The sequence below is a fragment of the Sarcophilus harrisii genome, chromosome 4 (genome assembly GCF_902635505.1).
Source record: "Sarcophilus harrisii chromosome 4, mSarHar1.11, whole genome shotgun sequence".
Lineage (NCBI taxonomy): Eukaryota > Metazoa > Chordata > Mammalia > Dasyuromorphia > Dasyuridae > Sarcophilus > Sarcophilus harrisii.
Window position 1 is genome coordinate 95,148,142 of NC_045429.1, and position 23,436 is coordinate 95,171,577.

Here is a 23,436-nt window from a genome sequence, read left to right on the forward strand (position 1 = left end):
AAAACTGATAGTTTTAGTCACTATTTTTGCTGATCCTTATGAAGAACCATCAGTTACAGCAAATGGTGAAGTTTTGAATGCTGTGAAGATGTTCCAGGGATTTTCCAGGGATGTCCACATTGATAATGAAATTTGACACATGTTTTTACCAGAGCTAGTTCAGTGTTTGGGAGGCTCCAAATGAAAGTGTGGAAGAGGAGAAATATTAGACCTACTACCAAACTGAAGGTCTACAGAGCTGTTGTGCTGACCTCATTGTTGTATGCCTGTAAAGCCTACGTGCCAGGAAACTGAATCACTTCAATTTGAATTATCTTAGGAAGATTCTGAAGATCACCTGGCAGGATAAGGTACCAAAGCAAACTCCCAAACTCTGCAGAAGAGCATAACTCCTTTGGGCTGGCCACATTGTTCGAATGCCAAATACATTCTTGCCAAAAAGATTTTATGGAAAACTCAGGGCAAATCCTCACAAGGTGGTCAGAAAAGATGATACAAAAACTTTAGAATAGATTATATGACATGGGACACTGGCACAGGACCACCCAGCAAAAGAGAAGGTGCTGTGCTTTATGAGCAAAGCAGAGTTGAACTAACCCAGAAGAAATGTGAGATGTGCAAAATTAGAGAAGCCACCCCAAGTGTTTTTGTGGATTATTTGTGTCTGACCTGTGGCAGGGCATTCTGAGCTCATATTGGTCTAATCGGCCATGGTCAGGCAGACTGTAACTTGATTCTAACACAGTGATGTCATTTTGGTCCTCTTTGAAAATGAAGTACAATATTCAATCATTCACTTATTGACCAATGCTGCCAAAAAACAAACCCCAGAATCTACCTAAATTCTTTTGTTTTGAGGCACTAGAAAAACCATTGAATCCCTCAGAGTCTAAAATGACCTAGATTTTAATCTCCATTTCCACCACTCACTAAGTGACCTATAATGAGGCACTATCTACTTCAAAAAGTTGTGAAAGTTAAATGAAACATGATAACACATACTGTCAAATGTGGTTGCTGGATCAATTGGTTTTACTTTAATTGTTTTTTGTTTTGTTTTGTTTGTGTTTCAATGGGGTTAGACTTGCCCAATATCACACAGCTAATGAATGTCTGAAGCTAGATCTGAATTCAGGTCTTCCTGGCTCCTGGGTTCTTTTTTTCTCTGCCAGCTAGCAGCCTTAGTCTCAGAGCAGGAAAATATTCCCAGCATGCATGTTGCCTAATCTGTAACCAATAAGCTTTAACAGCTCTTATAATGAGATGCTGGCTGTGTAAAGACCTGCTTCCTTTTTGCTGTGGCTCAGGATGGGCACTGCTCCTGGGTGGATAGCCCATGCCTGGACTAGCTATTATTCCCTGATTTATTGCACCTAAACAATTCAGACCATGGGAAACTGAAACAGGGCCACTAAAATGATCAAAGGGGTATATGGAGTGGGATTGCCCTCTTGAGTATTCTGGGTCTTGTAGAAATCTTAGGAGGCAGCTCAGTGGTGCAGGGGCTGGGGGTCTGGGCAAATCCCTTCCCTCTGTCTCAGTGTCCTCATCTGTAAATTGGGGGTGATAATCGCACCTACCTCCCAGGGTTGTTGTGAGGAGGTTTGGTAAACACTCCCTATTATTAGCACAACTGTGGTGGGAGAAGCTCAAGTCAGGTTCCTATCCCACCTCTATTCCCTGTTTGGCCTTGGCCAAATCACTCTGCTTTTCTCTTGGTAAAATAAGAAGTTGAGGGAGGAGTGGGACTGCGTGATGCCTCCTGACTATGATGTTGAGAATGCCTTCTGACAATACTTGGCTTTCTGCCTCGGCCAAAAAGGAAATGAGGGATGGGAGGGATGGTGGCACTGACCCAGCTCCATAGCACTGTGGTTCCGATCCCAAGAAATAAAAGCAAGAGTTTGTTAGAGCAGAAAGCCAACTCTCCCCATAGTTGGGGTAGTCCTTTGAGCTCGGATGCCTTGCACTATCGGGCCAATGAGACTGGAGTTCAGAGATTGGGTCTGGATATACAGACCTGAAAGTTGTGAAGAAATAATAGTAGAACATATGGGAGCTGATAAAATCAAGAGAGAAAGAAAAGGGGAAGAGAGAGACAGAAACACAGAGACTTAAGACACAGAGAGGGCTGGGGACGGAGCCCAGGAATACACGCTCCCACGGGACATGGATGATGGGGATGTAACAAAAGAGACTGACAGAGCAGCTTCACAGGTAGGAGAAGCAGAAGAGGACAGGGATTCTTAACCTGGGATCCATGAGCTCATTTAAAAATTTCTTTGATAACTATTGTAAAATATTTGTATTCATTGCTTTTCCTATGAATTTTACTTTGTGAGTTTGCAAATCCTGAGGTGTCCAAAGGTTTCCAGATAAAGCCAAAAGGGACCACGACACAAAAGATCAGGAAACCCTAGTCTAGAAAGGAGGAATGGTCAGTCTGCCGAAGCCTGCAGAGGTCAAGCGGGTCCATTTCGCCTGGCAACTAAGTACCATGGGTATAACTTTAGAGGGCTTCTTGGAAGGCTGAAGCGGGCAGCTGCTGGAGAAGTGAGGTCGGTGGTGAGAGTCTGGGCAGTGACTGGAGACATTGTTGCAGGGCTCTGGCTGTAAGAGGGAAAAAGGGTGTGTCACGGAGGGCGAGGTGGCTGGTGTAGGAGGCCCGGGTGGGATATTTATGAGCTGAAAGGAGCCGGTGAATAAGGAGGGAGACTGAGAATGAAGGAGAGAAAGGGGACGGCAAAGGGCGATCTGCCTGGGAGGCAAAAGCTCAAGGAGGCGCGGCCTGGGCAACAGGTCCTCCTCCTCCCTAGCGTCTGAAGCCAAGGGGACCGGAAGACGCTGAAGGGACTTGAAGAGCTGGAGACAAGCCTCACTTTTTAGGCAAGTACGCGGAAGCCCAGCGAGGCTGGGAGGAGGATACAAAGGGCGACCAAGAGAGACGGCCCCTACAAAGGAAAAAGATTTCCGGGTGTGGGAATGACAGGGAGTCAGGGGGCGTGGCCGCGGCGCTGCGACACGCCCACCGGAGGCGTGGCCCGAGCGCCGAGGGGACGAGGCAGCGGCTGCTCCGGCGGGGGGCGTGGCCTAGGAGCTGTAATCACGCCCACCGGAGGCGTGGCCCGAGCGCCGAGGGGACGAGGCAGCGGCTGCTCCGGCGGGGGGCGTGGCCCGGCGGCCGGCGAGCTCGAGGGGCGTGGCTTGGCCGGCGGTCCCGCCCCCGGCGTCCGCGCGGCGCTGGCGACGGCCGCCGCCGAGGTGGGCAGTCGGTTGGAGGCAGCCGGTGTGTCGGTTGGTGCGATGGCGTGCGGCGGACCTGTGACGGGCTGCGCGGCGCGGCGGCCACTGCACTCGGCCCGGGCCCCGGACGTCGCCTCGGCCTCCAACTTCCGCGCCTTCGAACTGCTGCACCTGCATTTGACCCTGCGGGTGGAGTTCGGGCCGCCGGGCCCGGGCCCGGGCAGCCGCGGCCTGGGCGGCACCGCGGCGCTGGAACTGCGCTGCCTGGGGCCCGAGGGCGCCGCCGAGCTGCACCTAGACTCGCACCCCTGCCTCGAGGTGACGGCGGCGGCCCTGCGGCGGGAGCGGCCCGGCTCTGGGGAGCCGTCCGAGGAGCCCGTGCCCTTCCACACGCGCCCCTTTGCCCACTACGGCCAGGCCCTGAGCGTGGCCTTCCCGCAGCCCTGCCGCCCCGGGGAGCGCTTCCAGCTGCTGCTCACCTACCGCGTGGGCGAGGGGCCCGGGGTGAGTGCGGCGCGGTTCTCCTCCCCCACCTCCGCGCCCTCCCTCCCTGGCACCGCCGGCCTCCTCGGTGCCTGCCCTCTCGCAACGCTCTACGGCCGGCTTTAGTTGGCTCCGAATGGATCTGCCGCACATCCCCCCGCCCCGCTAGATAGAAAGCCTCCCGAGGGCCGGGGCTGTGTTTGCCGCCTGGCCAGGAGCACATAGATGCCTCTTGTTCACAGGCTGGGCATTTTCGCCTCACTGAGCCTGCGGGCATCCGCCCTTGTGCCCCGGGGCCGAGGGTTGGCCGCCAGCCGCCTTCCCAGCAGCCAGTGTCGGGGAAAGGGGTGTGCCCCTTCTTCTGGCCGCGCCCCTCCCCAAGGCCGCTTTCCCGGCCCTGCAGCCCTGACACCGGCCAAAGTCCGGCTTGATTTTCGGCTCGCCTCTGTTTGAGATGCTTTTGTCTATTTTTGATTGTTCCCAAACTTTAGAATTGACTCAGAGGCAGAGAACTGCACTCGTCATTGGGATTAATTGAGCTTTGTGCAGGACCTTGGGGAAAAAAAAGTACTAACACTTACCCAAAACATGACTATCAGAAAAGGGAGACTGGGAAGGCCAGGAAAATCATACTGAAGTGCTTAATAAATGTTTAATGATTGGCAATTCTAAATTGCTCTCCAGATGATTATTCCTGTGCCCGTCTTCCACAGCTCCTCCAACACGCTTGTCATCCTTGCTAATTTGATTGGTGTGAGATGAAGCTTAAGGATTGTTGATATATATATATATGTATGTATAATTTTAATGACTAGGAACAATCACGTGGTTTTTCATTGTAGTTCTCTTGAGAACTGTTTGTTCATGTCTTCACTTATCTATTGAAGAATGGCAATTGACCATGAATATGTGTTTGTAGCTATTAATTTCATATCTGGGAAACCTTTAGTAAATCAATTTCACATGAAGGCCTTTTCCCCCTATTTCAATCACTTTCCTTATTCTAGGTTCAATACTTTTGTCTGCAGAAGCCTTTCAGTTTCATATAGTTGAAATTATTTTATTTTCTCTGATTCTGTGCCATCCCTGGGAGTAGTAGATGAACTGTGTCTCTTATTTTTTATAGTATGATCACTATCTCTGATGGCATTTATGGCTCAACATTCTTTGTAGCAACCGGCTTCCACGTAATCATTGGATCATTGTTCCTAATTGTTTGTCTCCTTCGACACTTCTTTTACTACTTCATGTCTACTCACCACTTTGGTTTCGAAGCATTAATATCATATGTTCATTTTAAGTATATTGTGAAGCATGAAGGAAGATGTTTGGTGTAAACCAGATTACTTTCCAGTTTTCCCAGCAGTTTTTATCAAACAGGAAGTTACTTCTTTAGGAACTTATATTTTCTGGTTTATTGAAAATATTATTGAGTTCCATTGTTTCTCATTCTTCTGTTTCTAGTCTGTTCCCATAGATTTACTTGGGAGGAATGTTCTTAATATCATCACACTAATTGACCTGGAAGTCTTGACAATTATGGCAACAAATTCCTTTTCCCTAGCATTCTTTTACTTGGCCCTCGGACTGCAAAGCACTCCTGTTAGAGCCCACAGAGGGGACAGGCCTCCTAAAATGTGTTTGTTCTCTCAGGTTTGTTGGCTGACTCCAGAGCAGACAGCAGGGAAGAAGAAGCCCTTTGTCTATACACAGGGTCAGGCCGTCCTCAACAGAGCCTTTTTCCCCTGTTTTGACACCCCTGCAGTGAAAAGCAAATATTCTGCCCTTATTGAGGTAAGAAATGTCTGTTCTTGGGTTTGAATAATGTGATTTCAGAACAATGTTACTACTTTTAAACTGGTAACTCTAAAATTGAATGCCTAATGTAACTTTATCCTAAAGGAGCTCTTAGTATTATTGTTGCTTGTGTGTGTATACATCTTTCTAATAAAAAGGCATGTGACCCTCTAAATTTGAGAAATTTAGTCCCCAAATCTCACTTTATTCTAGGTTAATTTCCAAATTATGACTTTTCTGCAATTAAAAACCCAATCTTTATTCTTTTCCCAGGTACCAGAGGGCTTTACAGCAGTGATGAGTGCTACCACATGGGAAAAACGAGGCCCAAACCAGTTCTTCTTCCAAATGTGTCAGCCTATCCCCTCTTATCTGGTAGCTTTGGCTGTTGGAGATCTGGTTTCAGCTGAAGTTGGACCCAGGTAGGTTACTGAGACTGTAGAAGCAGCTTCTGACATAGAGAGGTAAATAAGTTTGTATATGACTGATAGACTCCACTGGAGTATTTGTGGGGAACAATATGGGATCTTCCTCTTTCTAGAAGGAAAACCAGTAGAACTGTGTTCCTTCTAGTACTTTCCCTCTAGTCCCATTAATATTTGAATTTGAGAATATGCTGCCCATGCTATAGGCAAGTGGGTGTTATACTTCAGTCAGAAGTTTCACGTATCAATTTGGCTCATTAAATCCTTTGCCCTCTGAATCTCCCTCCCTTGCAATATGGCCATATGTGTCTCAAAGTTTTCGTAATTCTATTCTATTTTAATTGTTTTTTTGCATCTTTTGCTTGTTGCTTCCAATGGGTGAGGTAGACATCTTTCAAGATTGAGCTACTTTGATTCTGAGAGGTTTAGGAGAAAATGACTGCCATTTGAGCAATGAATTTTGCTTTTTTGGAGAGAGGCAAGAGAAAGTTAAGACTTTCTTTGTACTTCCTGCAAAGAAAAAAACATTGTACATGGACCCAAACCCTCAATACAAAGGGCTCTCTATATGGTTAATTAGATTTGGTAGAATAAAATTTGTAAAGTTTCTTTGAGAATTTATTAAAGCCAAGAGTTCAGATTTTGCTAGTAACATTTTTTTCCCATTTTTCCTCTTACTGGAATGGAGCAAAAGTTGGGTGTGGAACAATAATAGTCTTCCTAACTGTAATTCTTTCTTTTATCTTGGTCCATGGTTTTTAGCTTCAGGGAGGATTTTCTTGGGTAAGCTTGGTATTCATTATCAACCTTAAATCTCAGTCTGATAAGGTGTTGCATAAATCTCAATTCCAAGGATGTAATGTGGAATGATAAATAGTGACTTCATTTTACTCAGCTTCTAATAAACCAGTTCAGAATCAGAGCCACTCAATATAAAAAAATAGTTTGTCCCACCCATTCAAAGGCCAATAGTTGGGAAACCTGTAATCCAAGAATGAGGAGGTGTGTGTCTTTTCAGAGAATCCACTCTTAGGTTGTTTTGGAAGGACCTGTTATGGGAAATCCCCTTTTTTTCCTCCTCCACCATCTATCAGAAACATCTCTGATTCATTACTTGCTTGATTACTGTTGATTTTATGTGTGTAATAAATGACAGCACTAGAATCCATTATAGAATCCAGTTTAACTAGTGGTGATAGCCTAGCTTTTCCCAAATGGATGTGGGGAATTCTCTTCTAAGAAGAGGCTAGATACTTTGGTTTCATGGTCACAGATATATCCTAAGATTCTAGTTGGATATGCCTTTTACTCAAAAAGAAAAGAAGCCCGTGGCAGAATAGAACATTGTGATAAATCAATAGTGATTAAATATCCAATTTGACTAGATTATCCCAATTTTTTGAAACCTTTTATTACAAATGTCCTAGGAACACTTCAATTCAGCAAGCAAAAAATGTGCATATTTCAAGGATTTTGGTTTTCTTTTTCTTTGAATGGATACTAAGTTAGGACAGACAGGAGAGATGGTCAGAAAAGAAAAGAAAGAAAAAAGAGAAATCATTGAAGCATTTTTTTTTTTAATGCAATGAAGAGAACTGAAGCAGGACCAAAAGAAACTAAGTTATGTATTGGATTTATTATATACTTTAAAAAAGAAAAGCAAGCTTCACATAATGGTGATTTGTAATTTTATCTATAATTCCATTTTCCCATTTATAGAAAAATAATTTATATAAGTGCTCATTTTGGTTCACATTTAAGACCAGAAATTTTTTTAAACTACTTGTTTTTTAAAAAAAATAAATTTGACGAGAATTTTATTGACTGAAATTAGTCAGAAGGCAGTGTCCTGTGATATGGATGGGCTACAACTTCCTATTGTCACTGAGGAACCTCAAAGAAAAGGAATAAAAGATGTTTTTAAGACATTTTATGATAGGAAGAGATGGTTTAGTCATATGACAAGGTGGTTGGGTTTCTAAAATGTTCCACAATATTCTTGAAATGTTAAGAGGAAGGAAGGAAGCTCCCTCACCTTCCCCAAGCATGTTAGGTGGACTCCCTCTGTTGAACTTTTGGCAGGACATGGACAAGGACATGGATGAAAAGATAATCTGCATTGTTAGAAGAGATTCTAATACTGAGTGAAATAAGTAGAACCACAAGAATGTGCTGCATAGTAATAACACTGTGCAATGATCAACTATGATAGACTTTAGCTCTTCTCAACAATACAAAGATCCAAGACAATTCTTAAGGATTCATGATGGAAAATGCTATCCACATGCAGAGAAAAGTAACTCTGAAATCTGAATGTACATTGTTTTTTTGTTTGTTTTGTTTTTTCTTTTACAACATGACAAATGTGGAAATATGTCTAACATGATTGCACATTTATGACCCATATCAGATTGCTTGCTGTTTTGGAGAGAAGAGGAGGAGAGATAAATTTGAAACTCAAAGTCTTATAAAAGTGAATGTTGAAAACTTTAAAAAGAAAGGAGGAGGATTCAGAAATTGAAATCTAAGAACCATTTGGGTATACTGTCTTTGCGTAAGAAGGTATATGGTCCTGTACTTAAGCTACAAAGCCCACCCAAGGTTAGGACCTTCCTTTTGGGAAGGAAAGACAGTAAAGTATAAATACCCAAATAACTGCCTTTTTTTTTTTTTTTTTTTTTTTTGGTAAGACAATTAAGGGTTAAGTGACTTGCCCAGGATCACACAGCTAGGAAGTGTTAAGTGTCTGAGACCAGATTTAAACTCGGGTCCTCCTGACTTTAGAGCTGGTATTCTATCTACTGCATCACTTAGCTGCTCCTCTCCCCCCTCCCCTTTTTAAGAGGTACTTATTCTGTAATGAATTTAAACACTGATTTTTATTAGGTTTGAAGCCCTAGGGACAAGAAAATATATGACAGGCAGCACAATTTCAAGCCTTTCATGTGATGCAAAAAAATTTTGTCCTCTACCTAGGAAGTGCTTTGTTCAGTCTCTGATTCTTTCAGCTGCAGACAAACTGAAGTGCAGTAGGGTTGCTTTGTGCAACATATGCAAACTAAGCTGGTAATTTGGTAGTCCACATATTATTTCTATTGGCTAACTATCAGTCTGCAATTTGAAACCCTGAATTTATTTCCTAAAGCATTAATCTGTCTTGGGGAAAAGGTGCCTTGGAATCCCCAAATCCTGAAGCCAGGTGTTTTCAGGGCAACATTTGAAAATTAGCTGATGGTGGACCAAGATTCTCTTTTTTTCGTTATTATTTTTTAAATTGACCCTTGCAAAACTTTCTGTTCCAAGTTTTTCCCTCCTTCCCCCAACTCCCTCCCCTAGATGGAAGGTCATTCAATACATGTTAAATATGTTAAAATATATGTTAAATCCAATATATGTATACATATTTATGCAGTTATCTTGCTGCACAAAAAAAAAAAAAAAAATGGATCAAGAAGGAAAAAAAAACCTGAGAAAGAAAACAAAATGCAAACAAACATCAGCAGAAAGAGTAAAAGTGCTATGTTGTGGTCCACACTCAGTTCCCATCATCCTTTCTCTGAGTGTAGATGGCTCTCTTCATCACTGAACAATTGGAACTAGTTTGAATCATCACATTGATCAAGAGGGCCACATATGTCAGAATTGATGATCATATAATCTTGTTGTTGCTGTTTATAATGATCTCCTGGTTCTGCTCATTTCACTTAACATCAGTTCATGTAAGGCCGAGATTCTCTTTCTTGCTACCGCCATAGGGTGTGGAGAGGAACAAATGGGGTGGTTTTGTGACTGTTGTTCCCTCATCCTGCTTGCTCCCTAGTTTTTCTTTTGTCCTTGCCCTTCCCCATTTCTTACCCTTCCTCGATCCAGAATTGCTACCTTGGTGGAATAACCACTGTATGCATTAAACACCTATCCTAAAGTAATGGCTCTTCTGAATTGGTCCCTGTAGGTTTGGGACCTGGCTGCATCTCTGAGTCTGATTTGGGCTTTGGTGGTGTACTTGGTCGTGCTCTGCTGGCTTCTCTGCCACCTAGATGCTGGTAATGGTTCCAGCCCATGCTGGTAGCCCCTTTCCCCTCTTGCTGTCACTGATGAGACCCTTTAGCATATTTATCCACAATTAAATTATTGACCTGATTCTCTAAGGCTTGGGAGGAAGTTGCCTTGACAGCTGGTTTCTCTGCTCTTCTCTCATTAGGAGTCGCGTGTGGGCTGAGCCTTGCTTGATTGAAGCTGCCAAGGACGAGTACAATGGAGTGATAGAGGAATTTCTGGCAACAGGAGAAAAACTTTTTGGACCCTATGTTTGGGGAAGGTGCAGTGTCACATTGGCTCTAACATCTTTGTTTCAAGCTGAGTGTCTCGTTACCCTTTTTACCCATACTCCTGATAAACGTTTTTGTGGCTTCTTTGTTCCCTCCTCCATCATGTCCTCCCCTCACGTTTTATCTCTTCTATCCTCCCTGTCTGAAGAAAATGCTGTAGTCAACCCAAATCCATTTTTTCCTCTGGTAGCTTCAGAATCCAATCCCTGTTCATTAGAGGGTTCATTGATTTGACTTTAAAAACCCTGTGTCTACCTGCCTTTGAAGCCAGAAGGGAGCACAGAACCAGTTTCTCTTCTGAGGTGAATGCAAGGTTCAGCAAAGAAAAAGGGTGGGAGGACTCTGTACCTAGGAGACCTCCAGTGTTCTATCCTCAGCCCCACTTCTGGGCTCACTAGGTCATATGCTATATATTAAGGTGCTCAGTCATGTCTTCTTGAAGCATGTGACACGTTTTTCTCAGTAGAATAAAACATAGCTTATTGGGGGAGCTAAGGCCTCTTTGTAACCTCTCTCTTCTTTTTACAGATATGACTTGCTCTTCATGCCGCCCTCTTTTCCCTTTGGGGGCATGGAGAACCCCTGCCTGACTTTCGTTACTCCCTGTCTGTTGGCTGGGGACCGGTCCCTGGCAGACGTTATCATCCATGAGATCTCTCACAGCTGGTTTGGAAATCTGGTCACCAACGCCAACTGGGGCGAGTTCTGGCTAAATGAGGGTTTCACTATGTATGCTCAAAGGAGAATCTCCACCATCCTCTTTGGTGAGTCAGCCTCCCGGTGCCATGTTTGTTTAGCCTTAGAGGCCAGCAAAAGCAAAAGTGATCTTTGTTCTACCCACAGACATTTAGTAAATGCCTACTATATGCAAGACATTGGGCTAGGGACATGCAGAGAGGAAATAAAGGTCCCGCTTCCTCTTTAAGAAATTTATAATCTATTTGGGGACAAAGGACATCACATACACACAGCTTAAGTAAAATACAATGTAGAAAGTGATAGGAATGTGATGCTTCTGGAAAATTTGAGAGAGAAATATTATTAAACCTGGGGAAATTAAGGATGGAAAAGGAGGTATCAGATATGGGTCAGAGAAGAATTTTCCCTGCTCAGTAACACTTTTCTCCATGGGATCTCATAGTCATTTATTTTGTACATTTCTAACTCAAAATTATCTCAGTATTGCAATGTTGTCCCTCTCTGAGGCTATAAACCTTATAAGAATAAGTGACTATGTCTTAGCTAACTAAGCCCCTGACTCTCAGTAAGTGCTTACTGTTTGCCAGGCACTGTGCAAGGCACTGGAGATACAAAGTGAGCAGAACCAGGATCAAGAATCACTGTGTAAAGACATCATGAGAGACACTTTTTAATGTGACTTCATATAAATGTCAACTGTATACTAATACCTTCTAGAAATACTCAAAATGAAACAGTCTCTTCTCATAAGGAGCATATATTCTAATGGGGAAAATAACAAGAGTGCGTAAAAACATAGCATAGATTTAAAGATACTCAATATAAACATTTATTTTGTATTTGTTAGCTCAGCATAGGGCCATTGCTATTTTATGTCTAATTTTGTGTGCTAGCAGTTAACCAAAGACTCAAAGCTGTAAACTTTGAGATAGTTTTCCAATATTATTTCTTGGTCACCTAATGTGTATTTACATTGTGCCAAGCGTTGTACAGACACAAAAGTAAAAAAAAAAAAAAAAAAAAGCCCCAGTGCTTAAGGAGCTTACATTCTAGGAGTAAATAAGAAATTTATGGAGTAGGTAGTAGATCTCCTTAATGGTGAGAGCATTAGCAGTTTGGGGTGCAGGGGCTCAGAGTGGTGCCTTCTGAGCAGTCTTGAAGTAGTCAGGGAATTCTGCAAAACAGAGTAGATGAAGCAGAGAATTGGAATACAAAGGACTAGCACAAATTCTTACAGAGTGGCAAGTAGGCCAGTGTGGCTGCACCAGGGCATGAAGGCAAGGATAAGAAGACCAAGCATACAGGGAAGAGTTGGGTTGTGTAGGCCTTTGAATGCCCGACAGGGGAATTTGTTTGATGCTAAGAATAATAGAGAGCCATTGAAGTTACTGAGCTGATGATCATGGGGTCGGCTCTGTGTAGGGATTAGAATTATTAGAGACCTGAGCCAAGATGACCAATTGTCATAAGATTGCAGTGATAAGACTCTGAGGTTGAATGGTGAGTCAGTGAACTGAAAAAGGAGAGGTAGACTTGCTCATGATGGATACTACTAGGGCTGGATAGTTAAAGCTGGCAGTTACCTGCATTGTGATGCTGCTTGAGTCTGTTGGAGTGGGAGAGAATGTAGAGAGAGGTGAGTCACTGCAGAGTTTTGGGGGACACGGCAGTTAATGGGCATGATTGGGGTGAAATATCAAAGTATAATGAGAAGTGGTCAGAGAAGTAGCAGAAGGAAAGAGAGTGACCAGTAGCAGCACTGCTGCGGGGAGGGGGAGAGGGCGGGGTACAAGCTGCAGAGTGGTCAGGAGAGATGAGGACAGAAGACACCGTTAGATTTGGTCATTGAGAAATCATTGGCAACTTTTAAAGGATGAAGGAGACATGTTTATAGGCAACAAAGAAGGATCTGGTGGATAGGGAAACCCTGAAGCTTAAAGAGGGGGGGGGCAGCAGTGAGGGCTGTCAATTGGAGAAGAGGGGTGGAGATAAGGGTCCTATAGAATGCTTGGCCTTGGCAAAGAGAAGAACCGCGTCATCACCAGGACCTGAGATGAAAGTTGGAGAGTGTGGGGGAGCTGGTGTCAGAGAGGTCAGAGGTGCAAAGTGAGCCCCTCAGCTCAGGATGAGGAAAGGGGTGGCTGTGAGGAATGAGGAGAGATGGAAAGTTTGGAAGAGCTGCCATGGTGAGTGAAACAGAGATTGCTTTGTTTGCAGTTGTGAGATTAAGTAGCATAAACTTGTCCTGGACCCCATCAGCATTTTTGACTTCATGACTTCCTCCAGCTCTGTCATCAGTACTAGCAAAGGAGATGAATAATGGAAGGAATCCCAGGTTGGAGTTGGGCAGGCTATAATTATAGATAGACCAAAGAGTTGAGGGATTTGAAGGTAGAGGATAGTATTGGGCCAATACTAGTTCCACAGAATTTGCTATTAGGAAGGGAAGAGAATGTAGCCAGACTTTTACTCCCATTAATCCAGATTCTTTCAGACTCTGATAGCTGGAGGACAGTCAATGCACTCTTCTGAATGAGATCTTGTCTGGGCTGATGACAGAGTATAAAGTAATTTGTAATGATTTGGTACTTGAATCCCAGGACTCTCTATCAGAGAATCTCAGAATTGGAAGGGCCCTTAGAGTTCACCTGAGATCTAAAGCAATGAAGCTCTTCCTCCAGAAGCTAGAATCATGTGTTCGTTTTCAGGGGAGCATTGGAGGCCTAAATGAACCAGGGATCCCCTGAATTAGTGTTCCTTGGACTCCTTGGGCCACATAACCCAAGCATGTGTAGAGCCAGCTAAATTTCATGATGGGTCATAGACAACATTTGTGGAACCTGAAGGAAGAACCACAGATGCTTAGGGAGAAATTCAGAGCAGTGAATCCTCTTGGTGTCCAAAATAAACAAGTGAAAATCCCTTAAGTTCCTATCTCTGAACATACTTTTGTTTAGAGGAAAATCTGAGTGTGGAGTCAGGTGTGACTAAACCTCAGATTCTATGGAAGCACAAAGACCCAGTGGAGCCTGAGTCTGTCAGCCAGGCAGAGGGGCACTCTGGCCAACAAGCCCCACCAGGTGGGTGCTGTTCCCTTCTTCCCCCCATTCCCTCCCCCCCCTTCCCCACTCCAAGCACTGCAGGGTCTCCTTCAGCACAGGCATTTCCTCTGAGCAACCTGATGTGTCTGCAACTTTCTTTTTCTCCAGGTGCTGCTTATACCTGCCTGGAAGCTGCCACGGGGAGGGCACTCCTTCGGCAGCACATGGACATCACTGGAGAGGACCACCCGCTGAACAAACTCCGAGTAAAGATTGAGCCAGGTCAGAGAGAAGGCACCTCTGGGTAATCTGTTGGCTTTATAGCCCAGCCTTTGTAATGGCTTTGGGTGGGTAGGGCCTTACCTTCTTTGGAGAAGGACTGTTCTTGAGCCATTTCATCTGGATGAATGGATGAAGTTAAAAGCATTTATTAAGCACTTAGTGTATGCTGAGCTCTTTACAAGTCCTGTGGATATAAGAACAAAAGTCAAGGAAGTCCTGCCCCACCAAAAAGGAAAAGGTGGCCAGAGAGGAGCACTCTAAATTTTGGGAAATTTTTAGACAAGTGTGAGTAGGTCAGGAACAATGAGAGAGTTGATATAAACATGGTTTAGAAGTGGAGTGAGGATGAGATCTGGGGAGTTAGAAATAAAGTGAAGCCTACCTGAAGTAGGGCCAGGAGAAGAGTCGCAACCAGGACAGATAATACTTGGTTCTGACTTGCTCTGAAGATCAACAGGAAGGAGACCTTATGCAAGTTTGGTATAATGCTACTTAAAATTAGGAAATAAATACTTTTTGCTGTAGTCAAAATCTTTATTTTATTTTATTTTTTTTGGTCATGTTTATCTGTGGAATTGCATGAAATCTCATCATAGCCTAAAGTAGATTAAAAGATATGTTTTCCTAAAAATAGTTGGGTGGATAGGGAGTTGACCCAAAGCCCAGAGAATTTATAATGTGTCCTTTGTCACTTTACAAATTTTTTCATCTCTAGTAAATAATTTTATAGGGATAAGAGCACCTGCAGTTTCTGTTGAAGGTATGTTGGTTTGTGTCCTGTTGGTTAGAGTTTTCTGTGGTTAATGGTCCTATAAGGACTTCTTTGTAACCAAAGTCCTGAAAACTTTTTTATGAAGTAGCTCCCTTCTCCGAATAATTTTTTAAAGCATAAAATAAATATATAAGATTATTAAAAAGTTGTTTTGAAATTAAATTAGCAGAATGGGTTTAAGTTCATGGACATCAGGTTAAGAGCACTTCTTTAAATGAATTGCTATGGTCTGAAATAAATAGTCTGGGAGAATCTCTTGATCGTGTTCTGTAGGACAAACTATATTTATAATCTGCCTGGTTTGGAAAATATAGGATTGAGGGGTTATGGTGATGAATAATTCAAGCCTTGGGTACTCCTCTTCTACCAGGTGTTGATCCTGATGATACCTACAATGAAACCCCTTATGAGAAAGGATTCTGCTTTGTCTCTTACCTGGCCCACCTGGTAGGAGACCAGGACAAGTTTGACAACTTCCTTAAGGTATAGTTAACCCCTGATGGAGAAGAAAAAAGAAAGAGGAACATGTAGATGGGGAAGTTTGAATAAAGGAGGAGTTAGAGATATGGCAAAATGTTCACGGTGGGCTCATACCTGGTAACCACTCCCTAGGGGGATCCAGTGATCCTAACTGACCAAACATTTCCCTTGTTACAGGCCTATGTCAATGAATTTAAATTCCAAAGCATCTTGGCTGATGATTTTCTAGAATTCTACTTGGAATATTTCCCTGAACTGAAAAAGAAGAGAGTAGATTCTATACCAGGTAAGACCATTGCCCACAAATCCCTGGGAAATCAGGACAGGGAAAGAGAAACCTTGAGTGTTTTCATTTGGAAAAGCCAGGAAAAAGCAAATGAGTAAAAGTTAACTTTTAAGTGGCACTTCAGCAAATAAAACTCCAGGGCTTTACTTGGGCCCTAATGGCCTCCCTTGATTTCATTTTGGGTCATGATGCATGTTTGTTCCTGTTTCTTTTCTCTTGGTCTGTTGCTTTCCTTTCCAGCACTTGGGCACATGTGAACAGGACCTTGACTCTGATGCTTATGCTAAAGCTTAAGTAACTGTTTCCTTGACAATAGTTTTGAACCTTGAAGTTGAAAGGAAATTAACTCTCATAAAACCGCTTCTATGCAAAAGGATATGCCAGTGTCTATAGTGGCTCACCTGGAAATTGTTTCTACCTTAAGGGGAGAGAATTTAGGCTGTGCCATCATGATAGAGATTCCTGGTCCTTAAAAATATATCCCCATCCCCATCCTCCTCACTATGGTGGGACTTTAATGATCTGGGATTGTGCAGTGGGAAAGCAATCTCCATCTCTCTTGCCACTACTTTTGTCAAGTCCCACAGCAGCTAGTCAGGTGTGAGACCCCACATTTCAGGATACTGAAACTGTATAGGAGCCAGAGGGATCATGATCACTCAGCTACTCCTCCAAAGCAAAATCCTCTGGCTGCAGAGAGTGTTGTTGTAGAGGGCCGGAACTCTGGAGAAGTATACTTGAAGCAAGGATACTTACAACAAAGTGTTAACTCAGTGGAATTGATGAGATGATGGTTCTCTAGTATACATATATTAAGTGTGGTGATGTAATGGTCCTCTAGTTCACACATATTCAATATGCTGTAATGCTGTAATCATACCAAGGTATTTAAGGGCTGAGAGGACTGGAAATAAGACATTCCATTTTTGACCATCCTCCTGATGGCTCTCTGCCTCCTGCGCTAAAGATCAAGGCTGGTCCTGAGGTCCTCCAGAGAGTTATCCCAGACACTACATGTTGTAAAGTCTGATCCAAGACCGCATGAAAGCGCAAGGGTGATGGTCAGTTGGCATGTAGTTGATGAAGTGAGAATTTGGAATAGACTCAAGCTTGAGACCAAGGTTTGGAGAGTACAGGGGGTGGCTAGGGGAAGCTTGCTCTTGGGCATAACGGGAATTGGAGCTTTGACGAGAATGACTGGGACCCTTGCCAATACTTTCCTCTTACCCCCACCATACAGGCTTTGAATTTGATAGATGGTTGAACACACCAGGATGGCCCCCTTATCTACCTGACCTCTCCCCTGGTGACTCACTTATGAAGCCTGCTGAGGAGCTGGCCCAGCTTTGGACTGCTGAGAATCTAGACCTAGGAGCTATTGCTGCTGTGGATATCTCTACCTGGAAGACCTACCAGCTAGTCTACTTCCTAGATAAGATCCTACAGAAATCCCCTCTACCTCCTGGTAAGTCCAAGGAAAACAGCCATAGTGATCCCATAGTTCAGAATTCTGTGCTTTCTAATGCAGAGGAGACTGGAGAAAGGAGATATGATCAATTTATGACACTTGGGCAAACAATCACAAGTACTTACAATAAAACAAAACCATAAAACATGAGCATTATGCAAATATATAAATGCTAAGATTGAGTGCAAGTGTATAAAACAGAGGTTGTATAGAAATGGATTGTTTTTAGTTTTGAAAGCAATTTGAAATAGTGATATAAAATATGAGATCATGAGTGAATTTTTTTTTTTTTGGCAAAGAATTTGAAAGATGGGTAGAGTAGCAAGCTAAGTAGCAACATTAACTTGTAGTAATTTGGTTGGAGTTCAGATTCAGAAGAATTTAGTAGAGCGACCCTTATAAAGGTCGCTTATTAGGGGCAGCTAGATAGTGCAGTGGATAGAGCACCAGCCTTGAAGTCAGGAGGACCTGAGTTCATATCTGCCCTTAGACACTTAACACTTCCTAGCTGTGTAACCTTGGGCAAGTCACTTAACCCCAATTCCTGGGGGGGAGGGGGAAATAAAGGTCAGACTAGATTATTTGGATCTGACCAACTGCCCCAGTTAATAGAGATTCTTTGCCAAAAGGGATCATGGCCATCTGAAATTCTGAGCAGATCTGTCAGATTCTGAGCTTTAAAGCTCTAGTGGTACAAGACCTGTAATTGATGTTTTAGAGGTTAGGGACTACAAGTTTGTTCCATGTACGGAGTATTTTGTGAGTATGCCTCATTCTCCATCTTGGAAAGAGGCTGCAGCTTGGGGACCAGAATATTTACTGCACCAGATACCCCAGACAAATAGCTCCTTTGTGATCAGCCTTGGAAGCTGATGCTGATGCCCCTACACTGATACCAGGGTTAGTCATTAAGGGACTCTAAGATCAGGGTTCTCAGTCAACTGGTGATTTTTTTTTTCTACAAGTTCTTGCTCCCCTTTTCCATGTGTCTCAAAGTTGTTGCTGGTTGGTCCTTTATTCTTTCAATTCCTCCCTGTGTTTTCTTACTCTTATCAACTTTAGCTTTATCCCTCCACAGTCAACATCCTCCTCTACCTTCCTGTTTGATTGTGTCCCATGGAATCCCCAATGTTAACAAACTTCCCTTCATCCTAGGATTCTTCCCAATTTCTACATCACCCTTGTCTGTCTCCTTGGCTATTCTCAGAATGATCTTTTTCACATGCCTGACACATTGGTCTAGAAACTCCTTGTCTTGAGATTCATTCCTGGATAGGTTTTTCTTTCTAGTCCTAGGGCAGTGCCTAGTTTTCATAGTATTCTCAACCCCAAACCCTTGCTTTACTAGAAACTCAGTATATGTTAGTATTCCTTTGAATACTGTTAATATCAGGTTATCAGCTTCCTCAGTTCTCATGCCCTGTATTTTCACTTCATTTCTTAGGGATTGGATACATCTTAATTCTTCCTATTGTTTATTTTACCATTACTATTATCTCTATGACTTTGGACTTTGAGATTCCTTTCTTTCATTTTAATTTCCTATTCCATCTCTTACTCTGCCTCATTCTTTTTAAATCTTGTCTTTACTCTCACCATGACTTCTATTCCCCATACCTCTCCTTGTTCTCCCAGCATATCATCTCTGCTCTAACCTCATTCCCTTCACATTCTTACCGATCCATTAACCTCTTTCCTTGAATACTTTCTGCCCTTTGTCTTGTCATTGATCATACATAATCATATAATTAACCTGGATCATCCCCCACCATCCAGTTTTCATATTTCTTGAATGTGAGTGAATCCATCAGGAATGTGTGACTAGGTCCACTAGAGACTTTCACCAAATCTCAAGTGGGCTCTCACTATTGCCTAGTAACCCTTTTATTCTCTTGATTCATTCTCTGTTATTTGACTGACAATGGCTGTTCCAAATCCTTTTGTACCTATTTTCTCTCAATGGAAAATATCTCCTTTTAAAATAGTGGCCATCTGCCATGAGTTCCTTTATTTCCCCTATTTCTATGTCTAAGTCTCAGCTCCTTTGTTTTAGTCTTTGGCAAAGAGATTTAACCCCTATACTTGTGACCTTGGTCCTAGTTCTTTCTATCCTCTCTGGGGGTTTGTCCCCTTAATCATTCACTCTCATCTTTGATCTCTACTTTGTCATTTAGTTCCTTCTTATTGTCTACAAGCACACACAAGTTTTCCTTGTCCTTAAAAAAAACTTAATCCTGCCTCCCCTCAAGCTATTATCCTATTCTTCCTATTTTTACAACCAAATTCCTTGGGAAAGTCCTCTTGTCCCCTTCTCTTCTTCTCCTACTTCCTTCTCTGGATTTAACAATATGGTGTCTAACCCTACCACTTGACTAAAACTTTTCTCCAAGCTGACCAGTGATTTCTTAACTACTAAATCTAATAATAGCCTTTTCTCAATACTCATTCTACTTGATCTTTTGACATAGTAGACTACCAGCTTCTCCTGTCAGTGAGAGTTCATAAGATCACATGGATTTAACAGTTGGCTCTCTACAGATCACTGTTGTCTCTAGGATAAAGTACCAACTTCTCACCAAAGTCTTTAGGTCTTCCACAATCTGACTCCATCTTTCTTCTCAGATTCATTTGCACATGATTCCCCTTCATGCAATTCATATGCCCATCTCCCCCATCTGCCATTATACAAGCTTTGCTCTAGGAATGGATGAATATAATAGAATGTACTAATTTCTTACTGTGTAAAGAGCTTTGTGAAGGGGATTCAAAAAGAAAAACATGATGGTCCCTGCTTTTAAGGGACTCACATTATATCAGAGAGTGGTTTTAGAGTCACGTCAGATGAAAAGACTCTGTGATTCTTTAGGTATAAAAAAGGAAGTAGAGAATAATGCATCTTCTTTATTGTCATTTCTGACAGTGAAATTATTTTGGTTTCTCACGTTTAATATGTAATGGTATCAAGGATTTTGGTGGCAAGAAGTCTTTTTTAACAGTAGATGCTAAAGAGATGAAAAGTTCAGTCTCCCCCTCTTCTTCCTTCCCCTTCCCATAACTACAAGGACCAAGCTAAGGTTGTAAAGTTCTTGGGCTTAAAACTATGGATTTTTCACTATTGGTACATAAGGAGAGATGGTCATCAAGGCTTTTTGACCTACCTGCCACATGTCACTTCTTGTCTTTTCTGATCACTGCTTCTTGAAATCACTAGCTTCTGTTCATTTGTGTGCTCAAAGTCTTTTTAAATCTCCAATTATTAGGTTTTTTTTTTGCTTCCTCAAATTTAATTTGTTTTTATTTGTGCAAATACTGTTTTTGTTTGTGCAATTGAATAGAAGATAAGCTTATTAAAGGCAGTGTCTTTTTCATTTTCACTTTTGTATCTCAACTTAATGCTTTTCAGTGAAATTGAATATGAAAGACAAAAAGAAAGTATTGCTTTTGCTTAAGGGATACACATGATCAAATGGTGGCTATGCTGATGACTCACTTGGTCTGTCTCTAGGTACTTTCTTAGAAGCCTTGAGATCAGTTTCAGAATATCTGGAGAAATTTCTTTGCAGTTTTTCAGAGTTAATATCTTATGCTCAAGTGACTTACAATTCTCACATCCCCTATCTTCTTTCTAGGGAATGTGAAACAAATGGGAGAGACATACCCCAAGATCTCAAATGCCCGAAATGCAGAGCTGCGCTTACGTTGGAGCCAAATTGTCATCAAAAATGATCACCAGGCAGATTTCAAGAAAGTACAGGATTTCCTGAAGAGTCAGGTGAGTTCTCAGGAGCTCCTCCCTACAGTGGCCTCTGCTTCTGTTGCCCAAAAACATGTGAGGCAATCCTATAGTTTACCTTAAAGTGAAGGGTTAGCACCCTATTGGTCTGAGAAAGACTAGGATGTAGTCTTCCTGTAAAAGATGATGTCCTGAAGGGCACAGCTAATTAACAGGATTTTTTATTATTAGGTGATACTAGCTATTATTAAATAAAACTCAGGAAATTCCTGGAAGGAAAAGAAGGGAGTTTATGGACTCCTGTAGTTTCTTACAAATCAATTGATAGAGACTGGGGGGAGGAAATGGTCAGGGCTTACTGAACTTTGATTGGGAAGGACAGATTATGTATGGACTGCCTCTAGGGAAAAACCCCCAGAGAAAAGAGCTGAAGACCGAAAGATAACAGTTAAAATTATAGGTCTTCACTCCCTGGGGAAACACTGGTTGGAGGTCACCTAAGACTAGGGACAAGATCATCCTATCTGGAGAACCACAGGGACTGAAAGCCCAGGGGCTCTGAGAGTAACAGTCTTCAGATTTCAGATGGAAGAAAAAAGGTTTGTCAGAAGAGAAGAGTCTGATTCCCTCATTCATCCAACTGAGCCAGGGAGCTGGACATCTGTGTGGACCTAAAGGGAGGACTCACTGACTTTTTAAAGTTTTCTTCAAAACAGAATTTTACTAAATTATATATTGATTACCCCACATTTAGGACAAAGATATGCTTTAACTTGTAAATATTTTCCCACTTTATTAAAACCAGACATTAAAGAGAACCAATTTTATTTCATGGAGTGTTCATATCTAACTACCAACTTAATAGATAACTGTCTAGAAGTGGAGTTCTATTGTATTTGTGTCCTTCTTCCCTACCCCAATTTGTATCTTCTTGTTAATGATCTAACGGGTTGGATTGAGCTCTAGAGAACGTTAGAATTAGAGTACTTGGCGACCAGTAGGCCAGATGATAGCCATTCTTGCTAATATTCTTATCTCCTGCATATTGTGCATGTGTCTCTTGGGACAGGACACAAGTCTGTAGCAGGAAGGTAGGGTTGAAGGGGTGAAAAGTTTATAGTATCTGACTACTTGGGTCATGTTTTTGCTCACTACAGGGAAAACAGAAGTATACCCTTCCACTGTACCATGCCATGATGAGTGGCAGTGAGGCAGCCCGCCTCCTAGCCAAAGAGACCTTTTCTACCACCGCCCCCCAGCTCCACAGCAATGTTGTCAATTATGTCCGGCAGATCATGGAATCGAAGAGTTAAGAGCTCCAGGCTGGGGCCCTTACCTCCTTTAGGTGTCATGGACCTTCAGAAGAATGGTGTATCCCCATTCTCCATTTTTCCCACGCGGCTGACGTCTTGTATTCCAGGATTCTGCTCTGCATGGGAACTTCCCTGAAAGCTGAATTCTGGAACGGGGAGTCTTCCCACAGTTTTCAGCGGGTCCTGGCATGAGTTGGGGGAGAAGGCATTTCCACTCTTCCTTGATCTGACATAGGAAGAAGAGAGGGTGTTGTGCTGACTCTTCAGGTGCTGTGCAAAGGGTTGGCAGCTTGACTATTTTTCAGGTTCACTATTTTAAATAAAATTTTTAGATGAAAAATCTGGAAGCTGCTGTTTGGCCAGGGAGAGTGTGTGTGTAGTGTGTGTTACTCCAAACTCAGTATTATAGGGAGACAGGGAAACCCATACATGGATATGAAAAAGGATATAAGAAAAAAGTGAAACCTGCCAACAAAGTGCATGTGCACGAACACTCAGTACACTGCTAAGGGCCTGCTGTTCACCAGGCACTGTGCTAAGTGCTTTATAAACATTTTTTCAAGGTTAATGCTGTAGTTACCCATTTTATTCTTGAAGAAACTTAAGGCAAATGGGTTATAAGACTTTCCCAGGGTTAACACTTATTAAATATCTGTTGACAACTGGATTTGAATTCAGGTCTTCCTGATTCTAGGTCCAGAGCTCTCCCCACTGCAACACCTGTCTGTGGCTTAATGAATTATTAGCATCAGGCATAGTCTCATTCTTTTCATCTTGGCCCCCACATGCTACTTTAGGACATTTAAAATCCTATTAGAGCTATGACCACAGTGGGTATTGGGACTTAACTGCAATTTCCTTCAAGTTACTAGGATTTCTGTTTTGTTATTAAGTGGGGTACAGTTACCAGGGGTTGGAATATTCAGTTAAATAAATGCCTCCTGAAATACTCAACTAGAACTTGGGGATGTAAAATCCCTCTTCAAAGGCCTTACACTTTTGGTAGAGAATTAAGACAAATAAGTTGGAAAAGTGAAGTGTGATATTGGAAAAGGAAGGCTCTGAACCAGCCAGCAGTTAATTGAA

General features: G+C 42.6%; 1 protein-coding gene across 2 annotated transcripts; it reads left to right on the top strand.

Moving 5' to 3' along the window:
* Positions 1-3,076: 3,076 nt before the first annotated feature.
* Positions 3,077-22,697, top strand: RNPEP (arginyl aminopeptidase). Of its 2 annotated transcripts, XM_031937131.1 has the most exons (11): positions 3,077-3,747; positions 5,380-5,520; positions 5,797-5,945; positions 10,150-10,266; positions 10,805-11,040; positions 14,185-14,298; positions 15,441-15,553; positions 15,728-15,836; positions 17,077-17,301; positions 20,934-21,076; positions 22,195-22,697. In XM_031937131.1, the coding sequence occupies exons 1-11, from the start codon at positions 3,304-3,306 to the stop codon at positions 22,348-22,350; spliced, it is 1,947 nt and encodes a 648-aa protein (XP_031792991.1). In that variant the 5' UTR covers positions 3,077-3,303; the 3' UTR covers positions 22,351-22,697. The 2 variants fall into 2 exon arrangements, with proteins under 2 accessions (XP_031792991.1, XP_031792992.1); XM_031937132.1 differs by lacking the exons at positions 3,077-3,747; positions 5,380-5,520; positions 5,797-5,945 and having other exon boundaries at positions 10,231-10,303.
* Positions 22,698-23,436: the final 739 nt, after the last annotated feature.